The following is a 22,399-nucleotide window of genomic DNA, read 5'->3' on the forward strand; positions in this document are numbered from 1 at the left end:
CCCTATAGGATTATAGCATTAATTTTGTATGTGCAAAAATATTATCCTATTATTAGTATCATACTGGTAGCAGTACTTGTACACTAAACCCAAAACCATTTAAGCAGAAAAAATAGCAACTAAACCAATTTTTTCTTCATCACAGCAAGGCATGGACGTTACTGCTGTTTTTCTCACAAGCCTATCTCCTGACTTACCCAGGGTGAGGGATTTGTGTGTGGAACAGAAAACGATAGCCACTGTGTCTGCTGGTGTGAAAGTAGAGTTATTCCTACAAAACAAAAGAGTTTTAATAACCTCTGACAGCAAAACCCTTCTTAAAACAGCATCTACCAAATTCATTACTTTGAGGAACCATACACAAGTTCACATCACCTGGATCAGTCTAGAGATAGAAATAATCCCACCAATAAATGAACGACAGTGTTTGGGGGGTTTTTTAGCAGAATTGTTTCTCTGTAGTGGCAAACTCTCTAATGAATACACTCCCATGTGAAGGATAGGAATTTTGAAGACATGGTGTGTAGGACACAACTTTATTCCAGCCAAGTTTATTTTGTCAAACATGCAAAAAGATCACAGGAGGGGGCCACTTGCCTCCACAAAAGAAGAGAGAATGATTTATTTTTCTAGTATTGAAATTTCTAGTATGATTTATTTTTCTAGTATGGAACAGTAACAAAATGTTCAGTTTGGACAATATATTGAGTCTACACTAAGGAGTCAGCTTCCACTTCAGAGAAAAACTACATCTAAGGATTTAAACACTGGGACTAAGGCCAGGAGGGGTGGAAAAATTACATATACATGTATATAGAGAGATATGACTGACCAATAGATCACCCTCTGGTGCAAATTAGGAATAATTCTATGATATTCTAAATATTCACCATACTGAGTTGGTTACTGCTTAAGGCATTTTAGATTTCACAGTTGGGGAATATCTTCCCTCCAGGTTAGGTCTGGCAGTTCAGAAATTACTTAAAAATGCCTTTTAAGGCCAGGATATTATCTTGTCACAGAGAAATTTTCTTGTGTCACTAAAATAGCCTAAGTAGCTCTAAGACACGGTACCCTTCTTTGTGATTCTCCCTTATGGATATTGGATAATTTATATAAAGCATATGCCTGGAGTCTGCTGTATTGTGGCTCATCCCTTTCAGCAGAGTGCTGCTACAACAAATATTCCAGTAAGCCTAAGTGAGAGGACAACTGTGGCTACTCCAACAAGCACCAGTGATGCCCTGAGTCACTGGCTAACACCATTCTCACAGCACTAGTTTTTGAGAAGTGAATGTACAACAGTCCTTCCTCACTGATATTTAAAAAAAAAAAAAAAGAAAAAATCTCTACCAAACATTAGTTCAGGACAACTGTCTTTTTAAGAATCACCATATAAATGTAGCAAATTTGACATATACAGAGAGTAGTGAATTGCCAGCCCAGCAAATGTATCTTGAGATATAAAAAGTCAAACTGAGTTCTCTCTCTCATATGTCATCAGCATGTCTGCAGGGCAAATTATACCTTCAGTGACATCTGTGCAAATCCATTTTTTTCAGTGGATGAGGTATAGCAGTGATTGATTGAGATTTAACAACTCTGTAATTAACACACAAGAAAGGATAGAATTCAGGTTCTGCTCTCTTAGCCTATGAAACGCTAACAGAGAAAATTCAGGAAGGACGATATGAAATACCAAAATGAGGTATTCAGAAACCTGCCTTTACATATTTGCATAAACTTTATCACCCAAATCAAAGATATCACACAAAATAAATATTCAAAGGTCGTGATTCAGCACATTCAATTACCTTGTGGAGAAGAGGAAAGTCAAAAACATGAAGCTCATCTGAACAGAAAATACTGAAAGAGAAACAAGCTAAAATTAGACTACAATTGTAATTACTGCATCCATTCATTTTGCTCCCATACTACAGGTCAGAAATGAGGCTGGATCAAGTCTACCCAGAGAAATCCATGACAGACAACCTTTAAAGACTGCCTGGAAGAACAATACAGATCATTATATCCAGGGAAGCTAGAATTAATGGTATGGCTGCACAAGTTCTTCCTGGGGTAACTCCTCTGAATCAAGTATTTCTTGACACAATGAGTGGCAGGAAATAGTACATATGCTGCACATCTCTTTGCACAAGTTTTGCTTATTGGGTTGACAACATAAAATCTGTCAGACATGCTCTAGTTGCTGGGCATTTAGAATTGCTATTTTACGGGAGAAAACACAGCGTGTAAGGATGATCCAAATAAATAATCTCAGCCCTGGGTTTATTAATCATGGTCACTCATGGGGAGAGGAGGAGAAGATCATCATAGATGTTGGAATTTTCTCTGAGACAAAGGCTAAATCCTGGGCTGGGCAGCGTGTGTCAGACACTTCCTTCAAGCTCAGTCAGCTCTATAAGTGCAGGTAGTTTTGAGCATCCCAAGGGGAGCTCTTCCCTCTGCCAATTTTACTGACACCCACAAGGGCTCTGGAGAGCACAGAGCCCACCCTCGAACTGCAGAGATGTGAGGAGAAGCTGGTGGCCTCCATGAGTAGCTGAAGAGACCGAGAGTCAACCCAGAGCACAGGGACTCCCCACAAGGCTGGAGGACAGACCCTGTGACCTGCACAGGCCTTTTCCGAGTTTATGGGGTTTGGGGGGAAGGCTTTTAACTTGCAGCAGAATCTGGGGTGGGTCCTCTCCCTGTTCCTTGCAAAACTTGTGAATGCAATAAGGCTAACATGCCCCATAGTGCAAGTCAAGACAATGCATTTGATTTTGACCCCAGTTTACAACTGGTACACATGGCAGGGACATCAGCTACTACCAGTGACATTTTCTGTTCTCCAACATACACTTCCTAGAATGTATAAATGCCACCTCAGCATGCACTTGATTCCTCCTTCTGGAACTAAGGGAGCAATCCATTGTTCCTGAACTACAATTTTTCTTCAACTGAGTACATTAATTTAATATGCACAGAAAAAAACACAATCCCTTATTACACATAATTCTGTAAAGCAATAAAAATGTGTTGCTACCAATTATTCCCTGTGAATATTTTGCCATAGCTAGAATATTAGCATAAAAATTGCATAAAAACATTCATCAACAGAATAACAAACTCAGTTTCAGTTTCAAACTCCTTGTGCTAATTTCACTTCCTGGTGTAACACAATACACACATCCAGCCAACACATCCAATGGTGATACAAAAGCTTTTTCCAGAAAACAATGTGCATACCCATCTCCAAAATTTCCTTGGTTCTTGGTTTCTCAAATGTTCCAGGAAAAAAACCCCAACCAATTGTCTAATATGTTTCAAGCAGTTCCAATGCTTATGTTAATGTTCTTACTAGGAAATTCCAGTTATACACACTGGCAATGAACACACAGATATGATTTTCAGTATATTCCACAGCAAATGATACATTTCATTTCACATGGCACAAGTACAGAGTTATCTTGAAGGAAAATAAAGGCCAAGCAAGGCAACAGAAGCAAACACTGAATATCAACTGTTCTAGGAAGAGCATGTCTTTTTTAAATTAAAAAAGTGGTTTTTTTTTCAAAGTAGTGATCAGCACAGTAACATAAAATTACTTCATTTTGAGTTTCTCTGCACATAAAGCCCAAGTTGAAAATCTCTGTACCATTCTTTTTTGCTGACAATTCTGCACTGATTTAAGTGCAAGGTCCTTCTTGGATGCCAGTGCAAAGAAGTATCTATTTAATTTCAAAAAGAGCTCCATGGCATTGCTTCCTACTTCTTTGCTTTCAGAATAAAGCATTTATATAGTACCATTTATAATTCCATGTATTACTTAATACAGGTATAGTGTTTAATAATAAAACAAAATGCCACAAATAGGACAGAATTAAGATCTGATGCACAAAGGGCAGGGGCAAATTTCCTACTGGCTTTAGTAGAGGTCAGATTTGTAAAAGCTAAGTTATTTTTATTAGACAGAAGAATATACAGACACACACCTCAAAGTGGGTGATGGACTGATTTCTTGTTTTGGAGTATGAGATGTGATTTATACTGAAGTATACTGTAGCTAGCTCTCCTGCATGCAAATTGAAATTCCTGTCTGTGGACAGTCTGAAGCAAGATGGGAATTCCCTGCTGGGAGAGGAGACAGTGCCTGTACAGCAGTGCCTTTCCCTGGGAGGGAGGGATCTGCAATCATGTTTCCAGCTGATGGCAAGGATACCAGCAGCCTATTCTCACGTGGATGTTATTTAAGGCTGAATGACTTGAGTGCTTCTAAAAGAAACTCATCCACAGAAACAGATCAACACATTCTAACTCCCAACCAGTTTCTAGATTTATAATATGCTAAGGAAGAATGGCTTAAAAATTACAAGACTGCTTCTGAGTAACAGCTCAACCCCAAATCTTTTCTTGCTGTTTGGAATGCAACATCTGTGGTTTTTATGACAGTTTAATAACAAAGGAGCCACAACCAGAATGCCAATAAATGTTTGTAAAGTACTACTATGCCCCTTCAGAAAGGAAGGGCCACAGAGCAACCTCAGGCACACCAAAATAACAGGGTTCATTCCTCTCTTAATGCTAACTCGATCCCCTAAATGCATCCAGTTCCTAAGTAGTTTGGCAATCTGGTTTACTAGATGCTTTAGAAACTCTAACCTCATGCCAGTACCCCCACAGCTCCCACAGTACATGTAGCTCATTACAGACCTGAAACACAAAAAAAAAAAAAAAAAAAAAAGTCACTTTAGGGCTGAACTTACTTATGAACACGATTATAATCAAGCTAAATTTATCCAGGTCAATATTTGGATTGGCAAAAGTATCACAGAAGGTTGTGTAGATGATCATCAGGAGCACACAGCTGCTGATAGCACCAAATGGAGGCTTCTTCCTTTCAAGCCAGTCCTTGATGTATCTTCGGACAATCTGAAACACAGAAACCAACAGGTTGCCTCTTTTCAAAGATGCAGGGAGCCAAGTTGGGCATCACAAAGTGAATCTGACAGTGGAAAGACACAAAGAGAAGAGAGTAATTTGGATGACGGCCACAGTGGATTTCAAAGCTTCCCTGCCACACAACTCTTCTTCTGGGGAATTTAACATTTGTAGTGCAACTTCCACTGGGCGTCCATAATGAGAGTATATTTTCAAGTACATTCAAATCCATCCTTAATCATGCCAAATGTTCTTTGCTAGCTGTCACTGAGACATGCCCATTAAGCCTCCCCAAAGTTTATCTCCTCTGCTGATACTAATGGATGTATGTAATTATCACAGTCCCCTTTGCATCAACAGACAATTCCAAGTGCAACTTTGGGAATCTTAAAAATCTGACATCTTCAGGAATTTCATGACGGTAGATAATCGAAAGTGATCCATGGAACATTTTAATATTTAAATAGCTAGCGATGCACCAGAAGTTTTTAATTAAATTATAACTCAAGCTTGAAAAGCAAAAGTGCATGTGTTGTGGGAGTTTAAATAATTCAAACTCTGAATATCTGGAGTTTTTGTAAATCCAAAGACAAATGCCATTTGCACGCTTTTAGAATACCAGAATTAACACATGAAAACAAGGAAATCAACCGTTCTTAGTAGAACTTTTGCACTTTCAGGAAACAAAATATGAAGCAGTTTTTCAAGAATTTTTTAGAAACAACTGTAAATTTTAAAGCAACCTCAACTTTTAAATTACACTGAATACCACAGCACTAAGCCTCAGCAGATACAATGTAACTATTTTAGTCCTGCCTAGGGAGTCACTTTTACTTTTGCTGTTTACTTTCTGTGGTTTGAAAAAAACTTTTTAAAGCTTTTATCGTACAGCTGCAACTTGTGTTAATTTTTCAGCAATCACATTATCCTGCCTAATTTCTCCTGAGGCCTCCTGATGTTCTCTGTTACCACACTCTTTTTGAAATCACAGCCTGGGATCCTGAAGCCCTTCTGCCAAAGGGCTCCAAAGGTGTCTGGTGACCTTCCCTTAGTGGCGCCATCAGCAAACATCACCAACCATAGTTTGGATAACACAGAATTCAGGTATTACAGGTATTCAGGTATTATTACAGGTATTCAAGATTAATATCAGGGCATCGTCACCAATGCTACCATAGGACCCTTTCACACATCAAATGCCAAAGCCACGGGATTAAGTTGCTCTTAGTTTTCCTCACTGCTTTCCTGGCTTGTTTGCAAGCCTCTCAGCAGGATAGTCCTGGGAGCAGCTATCCCAGACCCCACAGCAGTGAGACTCCATCAGGGCACACACGTGCCAAGCTAAGCAGGCTGAAGACCAGCGCTCACCTCCCAGCACTTGTGGGCTTCCTGCTGATGAAAAATAACAAATTTGCAGGAAAACAACTAAGGGAATGCTCAAAGCCCCGGTGAAAACACTGAACTTTAAAATGTCACACTTGCCAGATGTTAAAGAGAGAAAATAACAAAAGAGTCTAAGGCCAGACTTCTGAAAGATCCTCCACTGGAGCTCCTTCAGCTACTGGGTAGGAATAAGACCCTGCATTGATGAAAGACACGAGAAAGATGTGCAGAGAACAATGTGAAAGACATCTAATAGGAGGTTCAGATTAGTTAGTCGAAGTCTGAGCAAATTTGGGACTCCAATTATCAGAAGCAAAAAGCAAAATTTTTCACTTCTAAAGTGAGTGGGTTTTAAAAAAAAAAGTTAAAAAAATATTCTAATCCCTTAAAATGTCACACTGGGGAAGAAGAAAAACTACTTAAGGCCACCTATTAATACATGGTCCTTCCAGAAGATTTATCCTGAAAGTTAACGAGATGTTGAAAAAGAAAAGTAATGATTCATCATGCCACAGTACAATTTCTAGTAGAAGTATTTAATACAAAAACTATAACCCTGTGTTTGTTCAGGCTCTAATTATAACAGACACGACAATAATAACCTTATACACATATTTACCCTTGACTGACATAGAAGAGAAGTAAAAAAACATTTTAAAAGATTAAACTGCTAGTATTTCCTCAGAATCTTCAATTGAGTGATACCTTCTTTAAATATCCACCTCTACCTAGCCTGGAAATTTTGTGAATCAACAACTGTAAATACCAGTACAGCTTCTTACTGCACACTGTATTTTAAAAAAAAGATTTCATCATCAGACCCCAAAGAAGTGAATTGTGGCTTCAGGAAATCATCTCATCAACCCAGTGTCATGCTAAATGTGCACAAAACACGGACAAAATGCATATTCTCTAAAGGAGAATCCCTTATATTTTGATCTTCTCACAAGTTTCAACATGATCTGTAATTTCAGAGGTCAATTTAGCCCATAATCACTGATTCAAGGTAACCTAAATTCTTGTACAACTTGAGGGGAGAAATATAACCCTACAGAAGCTTATGCCAGCTGATTCACTTTGACTGAAAAACAATCCATTTGTTATTCATGCCTGGCAGAGTTGCTTCAAGACAAGGATGCTTTGAAAGCCTTTCAATTTCTAACCCAATTCTATAACTTTTCAGGGTAAACATGGAACTACAAAAAACAAAATTGTGAATATTTGTAGTGAAATAACAATAAATGCCAGTAATACAGTAAAGACAATACAATAATAATACAATAATACAGATAGATAATACAATATAATACATAACACAATACAACACCCATTCAGAGGCTGGGTCGAGATACTCAAGCTTCATTTGTCTGAAATGCAGCGAAAGCTAACACAGTCATTTTTGAATGTTAATATGAACCACTGGTATCCAAAATAGATGCATCATACTGATGGAAAAGAGCAAAAAGGGGATGTATTGGGTTTTGTGGCAAGGTTTGGAAGCAGGGGAGGCAACAGGGGTGGCTTCTGGGAGAAGCTGCCAGAAGCTTCCCTTATGACTGATGGAGCCAGTGCCAGCCAGCTCCGAGATGGATCCATCTGTGGCTAAAGCTGAGCTCAGCAGTGATGCTGGTAGTGATGCACTGTCAAGATTTTCCTGCAGATTCAAATGCCAGCCTCAAAGAGCAGGGCAAGGCTGACCCAGAGGTTGCACATGAAAGAACATGAAGGTGAATCCTTCCCTCAAACTGCAGTTTAGTGGAGAAAAAACAGTGGGAGAGAAGCACAACTTTGTAGTAGGTGATATTTTATAAATAATCTGCATCATGAAAGATGCCGATAAACTCACAGAAAAGTCAGACGATAAAAGAACACAAATGTGTCCAGCAGGCAACCACCTCCTGAAGACAACATTCTGGCAATCTCCAAAGGTTTTGGAAAGGCATCAGCTCAAATTTGCTTCAAAACACAGTTTCAGGCTCAAACTTTCCTCTTGCCCAGGATTTAATTTTTAACAACAAAGAAATGTAATTGCACTTGAATTAACAGTAGTGTCACCATTTCAATTTAGTTCTCTTACCAGAACAGTTATATCCACAGTATTTTTTCCTACAGACTGCTCTGTATCCTGCCATAACCTCCTTGTCTAAATTCCAACCTCCCTAAGCAAACGGGCTCACTGCTCAAATGCTTATTTCACTTAACACCCTTGGGCAAACAAACATGATCTGCCATTCCAGGAAAGCAGGTAAATAATGCTCATCTCTTATTAGATCACACATGAAAATAGCAGAAGGTGTGTTACAGAAAAACAATTCACTTCTCTAACTGTACCTCCAAAACAGTCACACTGTATGCCCAGAGAAATCTGTCAGTAAAATGCAGCTAGACTGTTTCCACCTGTCTGCTCAAGTGCTGGACACACAAGATAAAAAATGCAACAAATAATGTAATTCATTAATGTTCATTATTAATTGAACTAAATAGGGCAAGGAGCTCCCTCCACACACTTTATATGGAATGGAATAATTTCTGACATTAGTCATGCAGCATATATCCTAAAAATTACCTAGATTTGTAACTTATTTGTTTATTAAACCCAAGAAATGAAAATAAAAAAACAAAACCCAAAAAACCCAAACAAACAACCCAAGCCCCAAAAGCCCCAAGGGAATAGATAGGAAGTCACCTTTTTTGTTCCCATTACACACAAGAGTGTCTCTTGGCATGCACATCATTATGTAAAATAGATTTTTCCTCATTCTACCACCTCTTTTGCACTGAATTCCTCTTTATCAGAATTTACAGTGGTTCTGCACTTCTGCTCCTTTTGTTTTTTTGTGTATTGGTATGTTCTTCTAAAAACCTGGGAAAAACACCTGAGGCTTTACCATCCCAACAAAAAAACCACAAGTCACCTTTTCCTTGTGTTCAAACACACGAGTAAACAAGCTGAAACTGCGGAATTATCACCACACCTAAACACAGCAGTTACCTTCCTTAATTTGTCTTCTAAAGTAAGATGTCTAACTCTTTCTTAATTAATATCATTACTACCTATAGCAACAGACTTTTGCAATTAACTTGAAATTGCAAAATTTTCTTTTGAAAATCTTTGAGTCAGGCTAGATATTTTCAACAGTCCAGTAATTTTTCCATATCTCTTCTCATATAGTGATGGCAAACCAAGAAAGACAATTGCATGGAATATTGGGAACTATGTCAGCGAAGCCTGTAAGACATGAAAGGTGAGAAAACTGGGAAGAAAATCAATAACAATGACAGCAGCTGTAAAAACCAGTATAAAGAATCAGATCTTGCAATGGAAAAGAGATTAATTGGGTTGTAGAAATGAAATAAGATGCTAAGGACGTCCTTCACATATTTCTATAGCATAACCAGCCTCCATATATACATGGTCTGCATACTAGTTCAAATGCACAGACTCTTTTACAAAGCAAAACATCACCATTTCAGACAGACCTTGTCCTGATAATTCTAGAGGGATTTTACCTGTATGCTTGAAGGCATAAATTCCCACCTTTTATACTGGTATATAAAATTTCGGACTCCGTGATGGTTCACCTGCTTTCCTAGAACACCAACAAATGTCAAATCTATCCTTATGCTGTAGAGTGTGCAATCCAGTGCTTCTTCTCTGAACATTTCTTTTCTGAAGATGGGGTAGAAAAGTGATATTTGCAATCTGAGGAAAAAAACCCCCTTCTTCTACAAGCAACATGTTTTTTTCCCTCAGCTTACCAAACTCCCCTAAAAGCTATCTTACTCCATTTTATCAGTCAGTTTACTCACTAGAGGTAGCTCCCGACACATAAACACCTTTAAAGCAAGGTTTATAAAAACCACATGAGGCCATTTTCAAAATTAACATTCACAGTTTGGGATAATTCGCAACTGTTGTTTTAAAACCTTATAAACAGGTGCAACATGGTAAAAACGTGAAGGGTGCCTGCAGTAGCAGGACCTTTCCTTCACATTTTGCACTCTGGAAACAAGGCTCTGTTCCCTGTTTGAGTCAGGTGTTACTAGGGAGTGAATTGTGCAATGAAGGTTGTTTATCTGCTTTTTTTGGTGCTCTGCAACAAACTCCTAGGAGAGTTCATCTCCCAGGGTACCTCTCCTCCCTGCAGCTCCCTGGACTTTGAAAAGAATCAAGGCTATTTCTATGTGGATTTAATTTACAAGAACAGAAAGATTTGACACTGTTCCCCTTCTTTTTTAATAACAATTCTGTTAATTTTTGTTTCCTCCACCTTAGTTAAATAGTTGCTTCTACTCCCTATCAACTGCCACCTACCTTCCCCATTCCATTTCTCATTCTTTAAAAATAAATACCTTGCTAAGCTTTTTAGTTTCAATTTCACTTACAACTTGTATTGCAACGTAGCACCCTTTTAGACTTGTGTTTATAAGCACAGATCCCAAATGCTGGTAGGGCTCCTCTGGAACATTTTGGGCAACGATGCAGAAGGCACTTAAAATCATTTACTTGTAGGACATTAAGATTTTTGTGTGTGTTTGACTAGATTCAGTGAGGATTTCTGTACTATTGGTTTAATTTTATAGATTTGGGAAGAAGAACTACATAGAATCATAACATTAATTTTAGCTTTAGTTAAGGTCTGTTTAATGTGAAGTGCCCACTTTATGCTGGCAGACAAATTACCAATGGGGCAACTAGAGAATGCATGAATGATAATGTACAGACAAGCTTTTTATTATTTATTCATAGAAAACAGTGGGTTTTGGTGTGCTGCTTTGAAAAATGTTCAAACTAGTAGAATATAATGAAAGCACAGTGAAAATTCTATTTCATTAACATTTAATCATAAATCGCTCTTTAATATAAAACATAAAATAAAAGTCTGTCATAAGCACTTAGGTGCAAGGAATGGAGAAAGTCTGCAAAGAGGGGAAAGGAAACATTGCAGTGGGGTTCACTGCTCCTGTTATCTGTCACTTCAGAAGAAAAAAAAATAAGCAAAGAAACAACAGTCTCCAGATTAATCTCACAACTGGTCATGATGAAACTGCTTGAATATTTCTCAAAACCTTACATTTTGATGGCTAGAAGTATTAACAATATCTATGGAGAGGGAAACAAGAATTGTAGCAAAATCACAACAGCTCAGGAGCAACAATCTTACCCAGGACTCTGCTACCCAGATAAAAAAAAATAATCAGAAAGTCAAGCTGCCAGAGCAGATTCAAAAATCTTTTCTCTGAAATGTATATTACCATGTTTATCGTATAACAAGTATTCTCAAATTCCCCTTAGAGGTATACAAGAGTGATGCACAAATAACAAGCTCTTACCCACTACAGATCTTCAAGGCTTATAGAAAATTAGATCTTTATAAAATACTATAGATTATGTCCCTTTTCGAGACCTCTTGTCAGAGGGGTCTTTTTCGTTACTCCACAAATACAAATGCAATATTATACTATCAACATTGATTTGAGTAACATCAGCCTGTCAATTAGCAGAGCACATCTGTAGACACTGTGGACCCAGGTAAAACATTTTTTAGGTTCAGACAACCTGCACATCTCTGACAAAGAACAGAGCGATGATCCTTATTGAAGACCATCTATCAATCACTGCTATCTGTGAGACTCCCTGCCTTTCTGATAACACAGTATCTTCTTCCTCCTTTAACAGTTCTTTCTTTCTTTCCCTAAAGAATAGGCCACCACCTGAGCAGAGCAAGTGCCTGCAGCCCTTTACACATTTCATTGTTAGCAGCTAGAAGAGCATGCTGTCAATAGTACTCCTAAAAAGCTAAAAAATTGTTCCAAAAAGTAGAAAATAAGCATCAATTACACCACTGTGACTTCTTTCTCCCAGCCATCATCAAAAATTCCGACAAGCCAGCCAAGCAACCAAAACTCTTGATATGTTTTGCCATAAAGCAAACAAAAAACCCCAAACAAAACAAATCCAAAAGCACCCTCTTATCTGCTTTGCTTATATCCCAGGGGCTGCTCAAACAGCCAGCTCTGCAGCCTGCTCAGGAAATGAGCATTTAGGTGACATAGGTTTTCCCAGAGGCAAGATTTTTTTAAAGGAAAATAAAGCCGTTAGAGAACACTTCCTTTAAGCAGCCTCCTCTGTTTTACGCTGATGTGGTTTGAGCATAAAGCCCCTGTTGAACACAGACGAGCTAGGAAGGCTGAGGAGAGGCAATCCTCCAAGCAGGCAGGTTTCAAGCTTGGGGATTTTTTTTGCTGTTGTTTTTGTTTTGTTTTTTTTTTCCCCCCCCCAATCAAGCTCTTTGCTACCAGGTAACCTTACCAGGCATTCTTCCACTGGCTTTTCTGCTGAACAGTATGGCTGCATGTGGTAAGGAATTGATGTTGTGGGCATGAAATGATAAATTCAAATTAATTGCTGAAAGCATCATTCAGGAATTGTGGGCCATTATCTTCCAACACATCTGGAACCCCAGAGTGAGCAGCCTGTGATTCACAAACACGTCCCTGTGAACATGTCAGGCAACAGTTCAGTGATGAGCCCATGGTGGTCTATGAACAAAGGGCAAAACTCCATTTAATTAGAGCAGATGAAGGGCAAGGATCTAGCACTGGATCTCTTGGATCAGTCTTTTTCTTGTTTATTGTCTTCCCGGAATCCTGCCCATTACTTTTGGATATCCACCTTCAGAAATGGCTTCTATTCCTCTCTGGGCAGCTTTACCTAATGTACAGCTCTACCTAACCAAGACAATAAATGTAAACTACTGGCATGTTTGATCTGTAGCTTTCATTAGCATTTCTTCTCTTTCGCATCCTCTGAACAGATATAGTCAAGTGCAGTAACTTTAGAAACAAAGCCTTTATGCTTAGAGGAAAGTGAGGTACTTCTGTTGACCTTTCACTTCCAGAAACTGCTTCAAACACTTTTAAAGAAGAATCATCCTATTTCTTGTTGAAGCGTATTTATAAAACCCCAAACTATTCGTTTGTCATTGGGTTACACAAGCTTTAGGATTCTTCATTTTTTTTTCTTTCAGTCTTTATCAGAGCTCCTAAATCCCATCTCAGTTAAGTCTCATCACAATCCTGATTTTGATCTTCTGATCACACAGAGCACTTACTTCATATGCCTACTGCTCAATTCATGATACTCAGCCTTATCACTTCTTACAGCTGAAAGAACACCCAACTCCAGCAATTAGCTAACTTATCAATTTCTTCTAACATCTTACCAAAGTAACATTCTATTATATATACAGAGGAGGGTTCTCTTGGAATTTTGCCACCATTTTGTCCAGTAATCTACCATCATCCTCGGGCTTATTACATTGCAGTACAGATGCTGAAACTCCATGGCTGTAGGACACTATTGCTAACTATTTGTTTCCTAGAAATTTCCACCTAAGGCTTCCAACTAACAGCTTCCAGTGTTTGGATCTTTCAGCAGAAGATTCAAGTACTGTTGCTTGCCTGCTTTTGGTGGGTGCTTAATTTTGTTGAGGTAAGAATGCAATACAGGTTAAACAGCAACCCTTTGTCCTAATTAATAAGGAAAGCCTTTGGCATTTAATTCAAAGCGTGAGAGCAGTTCCACAGCCTTCAGGGACACAGAGCTAACATCCATTTTCCAGGTGATATAGTTGCAGAGAGGTTACACTGAGGTGCTGATGCTCATGACTACTGTCATGCTTATCATTCTTGCCCCTTTATTAGACTTCAAAGTGTGTTTTTAATCAAAAGAAACTTCGCTAAGAATTTGTTAGTTTTCAGTACATGCCGATTTTGAAATGTGCAATTATAGTTTGATACAAGACTGATTGACTGTCCTATGTAGCCCAGGCAATGACAGATATTCCTAACCTTGTCCATGGTGCTCCTTTATAGCCTCTGCTTTCACTTGACTGTATTTTAACCATGCCTGCCATTTCAGAGTCTGCTTTAGGCTGACAAAATTCAGAAGGTTCCAGCTGAACCCAGAGTTCAACCGGATGCTAGAATGAGCTGCAAATCCCACTGATATTCCCTTTGTGCATTTTGAATGCCTGAGAACAACAAAACTTACAAGTAAGTAAAAATTAGACTTAAGGTGTTTTAGTGTCCAAGAACAGTGACAACACATGACAACTTTTGGTCTTACTGTTATGGCTTCCCACTGTGACATAGGAGAAAAAATAACTAATATTGATATTTGTGAACAGACACTATAGAGACAAGGATCACAGAAAACCTTATGTATTTGCAACTCGCATTTTTTACATTTTTAGAAGTTTTCTATCATATGCTTTGTCTGAATAAGGCTTTGTGTGAACATATGAACGAGTATAAAATTTAATGTTTAATAATTGTTCATTCCACAAATATCTTCCACCCAGTGTAACATGATAGAGAAGTAATGTAAAAATAGTTTGTAGCTGTGCAACTAAACCCCTTATTGCAAAGCATAAGCAAAATGGCTCAAGCAGCCTTAATTTTATGATTTCTTAACCTGTGATCGCTTAGCCTTCATATGTTTATTAATGTTGGTATTTTTTTTTATTCCTGTAATTAGTAAATACTACGTAGGGAGGAAGGACTTCCTTCACCCCCAGGAAAAGGGCATATGACCAAAGGACTGTGTAGTATTCTCAAAGCTCATTTGTATGGGGCTGGAATTTCTCACAGCCTGGGCTGCCATTTTTCCCACTTTATGTTCACGAGCTCCCTCCTCGCTCTGCAGCAGCGTATGTTTGTGGTAGTGAGGGACAGATGCTCCATCTCAACAAAGATCAATGTGGCTCCAGGGAGCACTGTAGCATCTTTTCCCTGATATTAGACTTCACTGTCCTGAGGCTGTTCCTATGTGGCAGCTTATCAGGTCGCCAGTCTGTCTTTAGGATAGCTCTCTTTATCTTATTTTTTAAAATAAGAATGTATATTTAAAAGACATACCTGTCCAATAATAAGAGGGACTACAACAGTCATAAACAGCTGCGAGAATATGGATGTAAAAGGCACAGAGGAGGAGGATCCAAGCTATAAAATAAAGATATACCATTAACATTGCACTTTTTCTTAGTATTTGCAAATTTCATACACAGATATCACACATTAATATGCATTTTATTTACACTTAAAAACTGAGAACTGTGTGCACTGAAAGTAGCTGCACACATGTTTAATAGTTAAGTCACAATAAAGTATTTGGTGTTCCACAAAACAGAACTAAACCAATCTCTGATTATTTTATAACCTAGGGTAATATTTCCATCAATATTCATTTAATTGAAAACCTGCTACATATATATGCCAAGTAAATTATATAAGCATCTATAGGATGATAGTCTAAAGAGACAGGGAGCGAATCCTCCTAACTAAACAGCTAGCTCGACTTCCTTTACCTTTTATACAAACATCAGGCAACAGAAGTCAGTGCAGCTATTTCAATAAATAAATGAAAATAATGAAATAGTGAAGGCAACATTCACACGTTTTAATTCAGCGCTGTTAAAAGAAGAGATGTAGTGAAAGTATAGAACTGTTCTTTCATTAAGACAACTGAACTGACAGGCTTAGTCTTCAAATAGCTGATCTCCCTAACTATAATTGTAAAAGCTAGTAGTATTTTTTTTTTTTAGATGCAGGTAGCAAACAGGAACACACACAGACAGTGGGATTTCTGGAACCTGTTTCATTCAGAATGTTTAGGAAAACACACAGTATTTTTTACATTTTGACTAGACTTGTTTTAGACTAGGTAATTAGAAAGTCTCCTTTAATGTAATTTAACACCTCTTTAACAGCAATGGAACACACATTAAGAAACATACACTAAGAAGACTGAATAGCATTGTCAGAGCTCCCATAGAGGACCACTTGCTTCACAATGAGGCAAAGGATTAAACATTAAGGTTTGCACAGATCCATTCTATTTCATATTTTGCGCTTCACTTTAAAGATTCTCAAAATGACAACAGAATACAGAATCCTTTCAGCACCATCTAAATGATGCCGATTTCCTAAAACATTCTTACATACATCATTATCATAAATGATACTCATATTGGATTATACTTTTCATGCCTACCTTCCTTTCCAAGCTACATGCATGACAGACAAGGTGATCATGCAATCTAGTAACTTTCTATAAGCTTGCCCTGAAAAATCAACATATGGCCATACAAATGGGTTAGGCATAAACCAAGATTCTTCATAAATTTGAACAACAGAAAAATTGGAAATTTTATATAGTGAAGTACTGTACTTTATGCAGAAATGTACAACTGCACTGCTTTTTTTTACCTGTGTATTTGTATATGCACTGCTTGGGAAATGGGTGAACCTGCAGGGGATGTCTCTAGGCAAACTGAGCTCTGGTGCAGGCAAATGGCAGCAGATTCCATATGTCCCTTTCTGAACACACTCTGGGTGGAGAGGCTCAGGAGGAACGTGCAGGATCTGGCTGTTTCCTATGTGCTTCCTTAACTGGCAACATCAGCCAAGACTCAGACTGGCCGCTTAATAACTTACAACATCTCATCACCATCACCTCCAACTTTAATAATGAGGGCACAGGGGAGGGGACCTGAGGATGATGCCACAACTGAGAATTTTGGCCTGCAGGTAGGGACCGAGCCTAAATTTCCCCCAGAACCAAGGGGAGGAAAAAAAACCTTGTGTAGGAAGATTCAGACCACCCATGTGTACCCAAAATCTGGCAGTGCAGCCACATTCCCAAGGGTTGCAGGGCACTCTGAGTGTTTCCTTACAGAGAGCACAGACCTCCAACATCCCACTCATGATCTCCTTGTTGTTTTAATTCTTGTGAGGAGCTTCTGAAATTTTAAAAGGTTCTTAGTTTTTCAAATTATATTTGGACTTACTGTTACGTGCTGAGGAACTAAAAGCATTACTTACTGTGTATTCCAGGAAGCCTTTTCAAGTGAAAGTGAGGATTTTTAAATTTTAAAATCTGCCTGGGCCACAGAGGAATCAGTCTAAGCAAGCCAGGACACTTTCACAGCTTCACAGAACTATGACACTTTGGCAGTGACTCCTATGCTTTTCTATAAAAATGTTGATTGGACTTTGCTCGCTACCTTTAAGTTTTATGCTCAGTGGATGCATAATCAGATTCTAATGAAAGAATAAGAAATAAGAAATGAAAAGCTATTGAATAGTGTAACACACTGCTTGAAAAGGCATAGTCTTGCCAGCTTTTAAAAATAGTACTTCAAATCTAGTATATGCAAACTGCTGGGAATTTTTAAGTACTTTGTGTATATGTAAGGATATGTTCTGCTTTGCATGTGGGGCTTTTGGTATTTGTTTTGCTGTATTTTTTACATAATTACAAACTGGATTAAAGGTACTGATATTACATTTTCAAACAGACTTCTAAACTTTGTTTCCCTTCTGTATATTTTGACAATAATTTCAGTGGGCTGTTTTTTATCAAAATCTATCGGTTAGATTATGTCTATCAACTCTTGTATTACCTTAACCTTAAATCAATTTCCTGAGAAAGACACAGAATATAAGATATAGGCTGAAGAGAAGGCACAAACTTCTCAATCACACAGAAAATAAGGATATTTTAACCCAGTCTCTGGACATACGGTGACTAACCACAAGGAATCAAAAACACTAAAGAACCCAAAGCTAATGGAAGCACACTTTGACCAGGGCCTTCTCAACATTTGTAGCATGAAAACTCATCAGGCTCACAGCTCTAAGTGTCCCATGGACTCTCAGACATTGCCTGGATTCCAGAGTTCCTCTGAAGCTATCTTTTGGGTATGTTTGTCATGCTTGCTTTGAGAAAGAGAAGTGAGAGTTGTGAAACAGGGGAAACAAAAACCTTGATATCATGTTAATCAAACCTTTCTACACACTTACAAAATGAAAGTATTCTGTCCGAATGAATAAATAGGATTTTGCTCAGGTTTCAGTTGGACCGAGCTAAGTTCTGTGCTCCATTAGCTGTCATGAGAGTTTTTTAAAAAAACTAAATACTTAGATGCACTGCACAGAAATTAGTATTATGTTAAAATGGCTGATTATCCTTGGCTGCCCTCCTTGTTAAAGTAATCTCTGCGCCTAAAAATAAACCCCTTTTCAATACCAAGCAGACATACTGTAAGAACTGGCATAAAAACATCATAAAATCAAACTGCTGATTTATAGCTGAAAAAACCTGACCCCTATCTGATTGGAACAACATATTGAAGATAAAATGCACCACTTAATGAAAAAGGAATCACGAGTTTCATGCCACCATACAGTCTATGCTTATTTGGGAACATTTTTTAAAGTTTGATATTGCAAAGATATTGTTACACATCATTCAGGATAGCAGTATTTCAATTAAAGGTTTAGTAATAAGCCAGCCCCGCTTTAATGGACTCACTATTCAAGAAAAGACCCTGAAAATTCTTGAATGGGGAAAGACACTTTTCACTTAAATAATCTGAATTATTTCAGCAAGGTAACTCAGATAAGAAGAAAGATAATTCCAGGCAAATCCCCCCAAACAATTCTGTCACCATGCAGTACTTCAAACCCGACCTGCAGCATTCTTGCTAATTTAGTCCTAGAACTTTCTTCTCAAGAGACTGGCTGTTTTTAAAAACCCAACAAATAATTTAGTGGGTTTCTTTACGAGTTTGTGGTAGAAACACTGGCTTACCCTTAATTAAAAAGCTAGATCTAACTGGATATGGCAAAAAAAACAAAGAGCAAAACCCAACCCTCCTTGCATAAAAACAAGACAATTCCATCTCCCAGCCTAGACTGTCTCCACAAGCCAGGTGCTCCATTCTCATCTTTCTGGCTGACCAGGCAGGTATCACAGTGGGTGTTCCCACGTCTACACTGCCACGGACTCAGAAGAATCACATCCTCCCAGTCCCACCAAATTAAAGCCCAGTGACACATGGGCTGCACACACTGCGTCCACTTTGGAGCAGGCTGTCCTTCGGGGGTGGCTTTTACTCCCCCAGTGCTCTCCTGCAATTAATGCTTCCTCAGGTTGTGTCTTTGTGCTCTTCACACACCATCAACCAGCTTCAGCCTCATCAGTTGTTGAGCACAGAGGAGGAAGTGAGGCAGGGGTGAAAAGAGGGCAGAACTGATGGAGAGGGGCACTACTGGCTGCTCTTTTACACAAGATAGTAAATTTTAAGCTTTTCTTTTCCACATTCTGGTGGAAAGGTCTGGCTACTCTGACACCCCCTTAAAATTCTGGATTCAATGCTGTATTGTCACTACTTCTGGTTCCTCTCATCCAACCCAGATCCAGCTGCCAGAGGCCTGTCTGGAACATCCCACACCCTAATCCCTTTATATCCTGTTGTGGATGGCAGGCCCATTACAAAAAGGCCACAGAATGGAATGCACTTATGGAAAATATGTGGATTGGATCCAGTTTAGTGGTGAAGGGCAATGAACAAGAGTTACCAGATGAACAAAGCTCTCCTTTGCTTTGGACTCTTTCCAGAGCCCTTATCCTGACCCAGTCATTGAAGCATGTTACAGTACAGCAGAAAGATAACCACATCTCCCTCAGTAACCCAGAAATGGAAATGCTGTGATGGGAACTGCCATGGGCAGTAATGATGCTGAGGCTCTGGGAAGCAGGGAGCAGTTGGAAGAGTGCTGATGTGCTCCTGTGAGTTCCACAGAGCCCAGCTCCAGATTTCAGGTCGGAGGCTGAAAGAGGTCATTCCTACAAAACATCCAAACAGAGCTGACAGGTCACTGGGGTGTCCTTCCCACCCCCTGCTTTACAGGCATTCACAGGCACAGCATTTGGACATCTCAGTAAAGCAGAGAACTGTGTGAGAGATGCCAGCTCCCAGCCACTGACCAAGAGTCATGGATGGTATCGAAATAATCCACCTGGAATGGGTGGAAGGGAAGGGCAGGCATATCACTGAGAATGGAGTTTCTATAGAACATGTTTAAATTTTAAAATAAAGCTTTTAATTACACCCATCAAAAACTGCAAATTGTCTATTGCCTCAGAAAGGGACAAAGGTACAACAGAGATTGCATCTAATGCTTTGGCAGTCATGTATTTTAACAAAGAGATCTTTCAGTATTAGTCTTAAAAATTAGACTTAAGTCCCCAGTTCTGCTAAATAACTAAACATATTTAGTAGATTCTTGTATACTCTATATGCTTGTGTGGCTGTGAGAGTTGATTTGGCACAACTGAAAAAGTATCTATTTGTCTACATATACCCTCCAGTTCTGTTGACAAATAAAAAAAAAAATAAAAATCAAAGTTTCATATTAAGAAGTATGGAAAAATAAAAGTTGACAATCTTGACTTTTTTTTTTTTTTTAAATTTCCTGGCTTGGGCAATGAGACACTATATTTTGGGTTTCCCTTGTTAAAGTGAATCACAGATGCCTAATCCTCTTTGGGTTCCCCTATGACACATTAAATACCAAGCCGATCCAAACACACCCATATATTTTAAAGCTTTTTATAGAGCTGTAAAAATAACCATAGGGATTCTTCATCTGAAATACACCAGAGCTACTCTTCCACTTAACTGAGGTGCAATGATCTGGAGGGTTAATGTACAGAAACAAGATCACGCTTACAACCCAGAAACACCTAAATGGGAATTAGATTAATACCCTTGGAGAGCTGGGACTTAAGGACTAGCATCCAAAAATTCTGCTGCAAACAAGGGACTGACTAGCTGGAAAGATATAGATTAGTCAATACAGGGTAGTTAAGAACCATGAATATTATTTATCCATGAAAAAGAAAACTGTGATGTACCAGAAGAAATAAATCAGTCGAGATAGGGGATACTGGAGACATTGCACGAGGCCTGGATAAGCCCTTGGTGTGCACAACTGTGCAGGATTTGTATTATCTGGGCTGAAGAAGGAATTAAAACTGGAGCAGGTGCACAAAACACCTCAGATTAAGGGATTTGTTTTATGAATTTAGAGATTAGAAATGCATGGCTTGTGTAGCCTAGCTGACTGAAGGCTGGCAAAGAGAAAGAGTTAGGGTGATAAATTTCAGAGAAGTGCTATTCAGATGTATAACACTGGCAACAAAGAGAAATGGATTACACATCTTTAACCAGTACTTATCGGAAATTAGTTTTCTGCTCCTCAGAGACACAAGTTTCTAGCACTGCAAGGGTGAAGGGAGAACAAAAATCCTTATTTTTAGGTTGGATCATGCTCAGTTCTGAGGTGAATTGCACAGCATGGAGAAGAGGTGGATTGAGTGAGTCAGGATGGGATTCTCCTGGTTCTAAGATCCTATTAAAGATGTGTGGTTAACTTCTGCCCGTGTTGAAGCAGATAGTGCACTCGAAAGGCTCCCCTAGTTTTATAGAGATGAAAATCTCAAGAGCAATAACATGTAGAAAAGCACCTAGAAAAATTTATAGTATTTTGTGTGTGAGTCAGGAACAAGGAGGTTCCCTATTATTCTCAGTTAGTTGTTCCAATTTAAATAAAAAAGTAATAAAAAGTGAACGTGAAAAAAAGCAATGCAATGATTAGGTAAATATTTCACGGCAGTCATTGAAAAGTTCTAGTTAATTATAAAGAGTTTGGATCAGATCAGAGAATTTCGTTTTCCCAGTGATTAAAGAAGAAGGGAAACAGTGAGGTAAATAACCAGGTAGAAATAATGATGTACTTTAAATCTTCCACATGAGTGAGTTGATCTGTTAATAGCTAATGCATTGTGCTGCTTCCCCTCCCTTTCCCCCCAATTGTAATCAGCCTTTTGTCACATACCAGTGAAATCCATTAGCTGTAACTTCTTTATCAACTTCCAAGGCTTTGCTGCTACTAAGATATTTGCATATTTAACAATTCATTTGATTGGTATCAACTCTCATTTACCAAGTGCTTGAGAAGAAAAACAAGGCAGAGTGTGCAGAAGTTCTGTTTAAAAACAAAAAAAAAAGTACTGACAGCTCCTTTCAATAAACAGATTTATCTGAATTAATGGGATTGGAGTAGACTTGGTAAAAAAAAAAAATCAGAGAACTATCAACAACTTTTGGACCCATATTTTTAATTTAAAGATTGTGAGTACAAGTGAAAACTCTTCAGC

General features: G+C 38.5%; 1 protein-coding gene across 2 annotated transcripts in view; it reads right to left on the reverse strand.

Moving 5' to 3' along the window:
• Positions 1-22,399, reverse strand: part of SLC10A7 (solute carrier family 10 member 7) — a 134,948-nt gene that overhangs the window by 18,269 nt on the left and 94,280 nt on the right. For both annotated transcript variants that reach the window (XM_062493874.1, XM_062493873.1), the window contains 4 exons: positions 15,250-15,333; positions 4,770-4,935; positions 1,815-1,866; positions 198-271 (listed from right to left, as the gene is read on the reverse strand). In XM_062493874.1, the coding sequence (XP_062349858.1) occupies positions 198-271; positions 1,815-1,866; positions 4,770-4,935; positions 15,250-15,333 (376 nt within the window). The remainder of the gene's footprint in view (positions 1-197; positions 272-1,814; positions 1,867-4,769; positions 4,936-15,249; positions 15,334-22,399) is intronic.

Source organism: Cinclus cinclus, chromosome 5 (assembly GCF_963662255.1).
Source record: "Cinclus cinclus chromosome 5, bCinCin1.1, whole genome shotgun sequence".
Classification (NCBI taxonomy): Eukaryota; Metazoa; Chordata; class Aves; order Passeriformes; family Cinclidae; genus Cinclus; species Cinclus cinclus.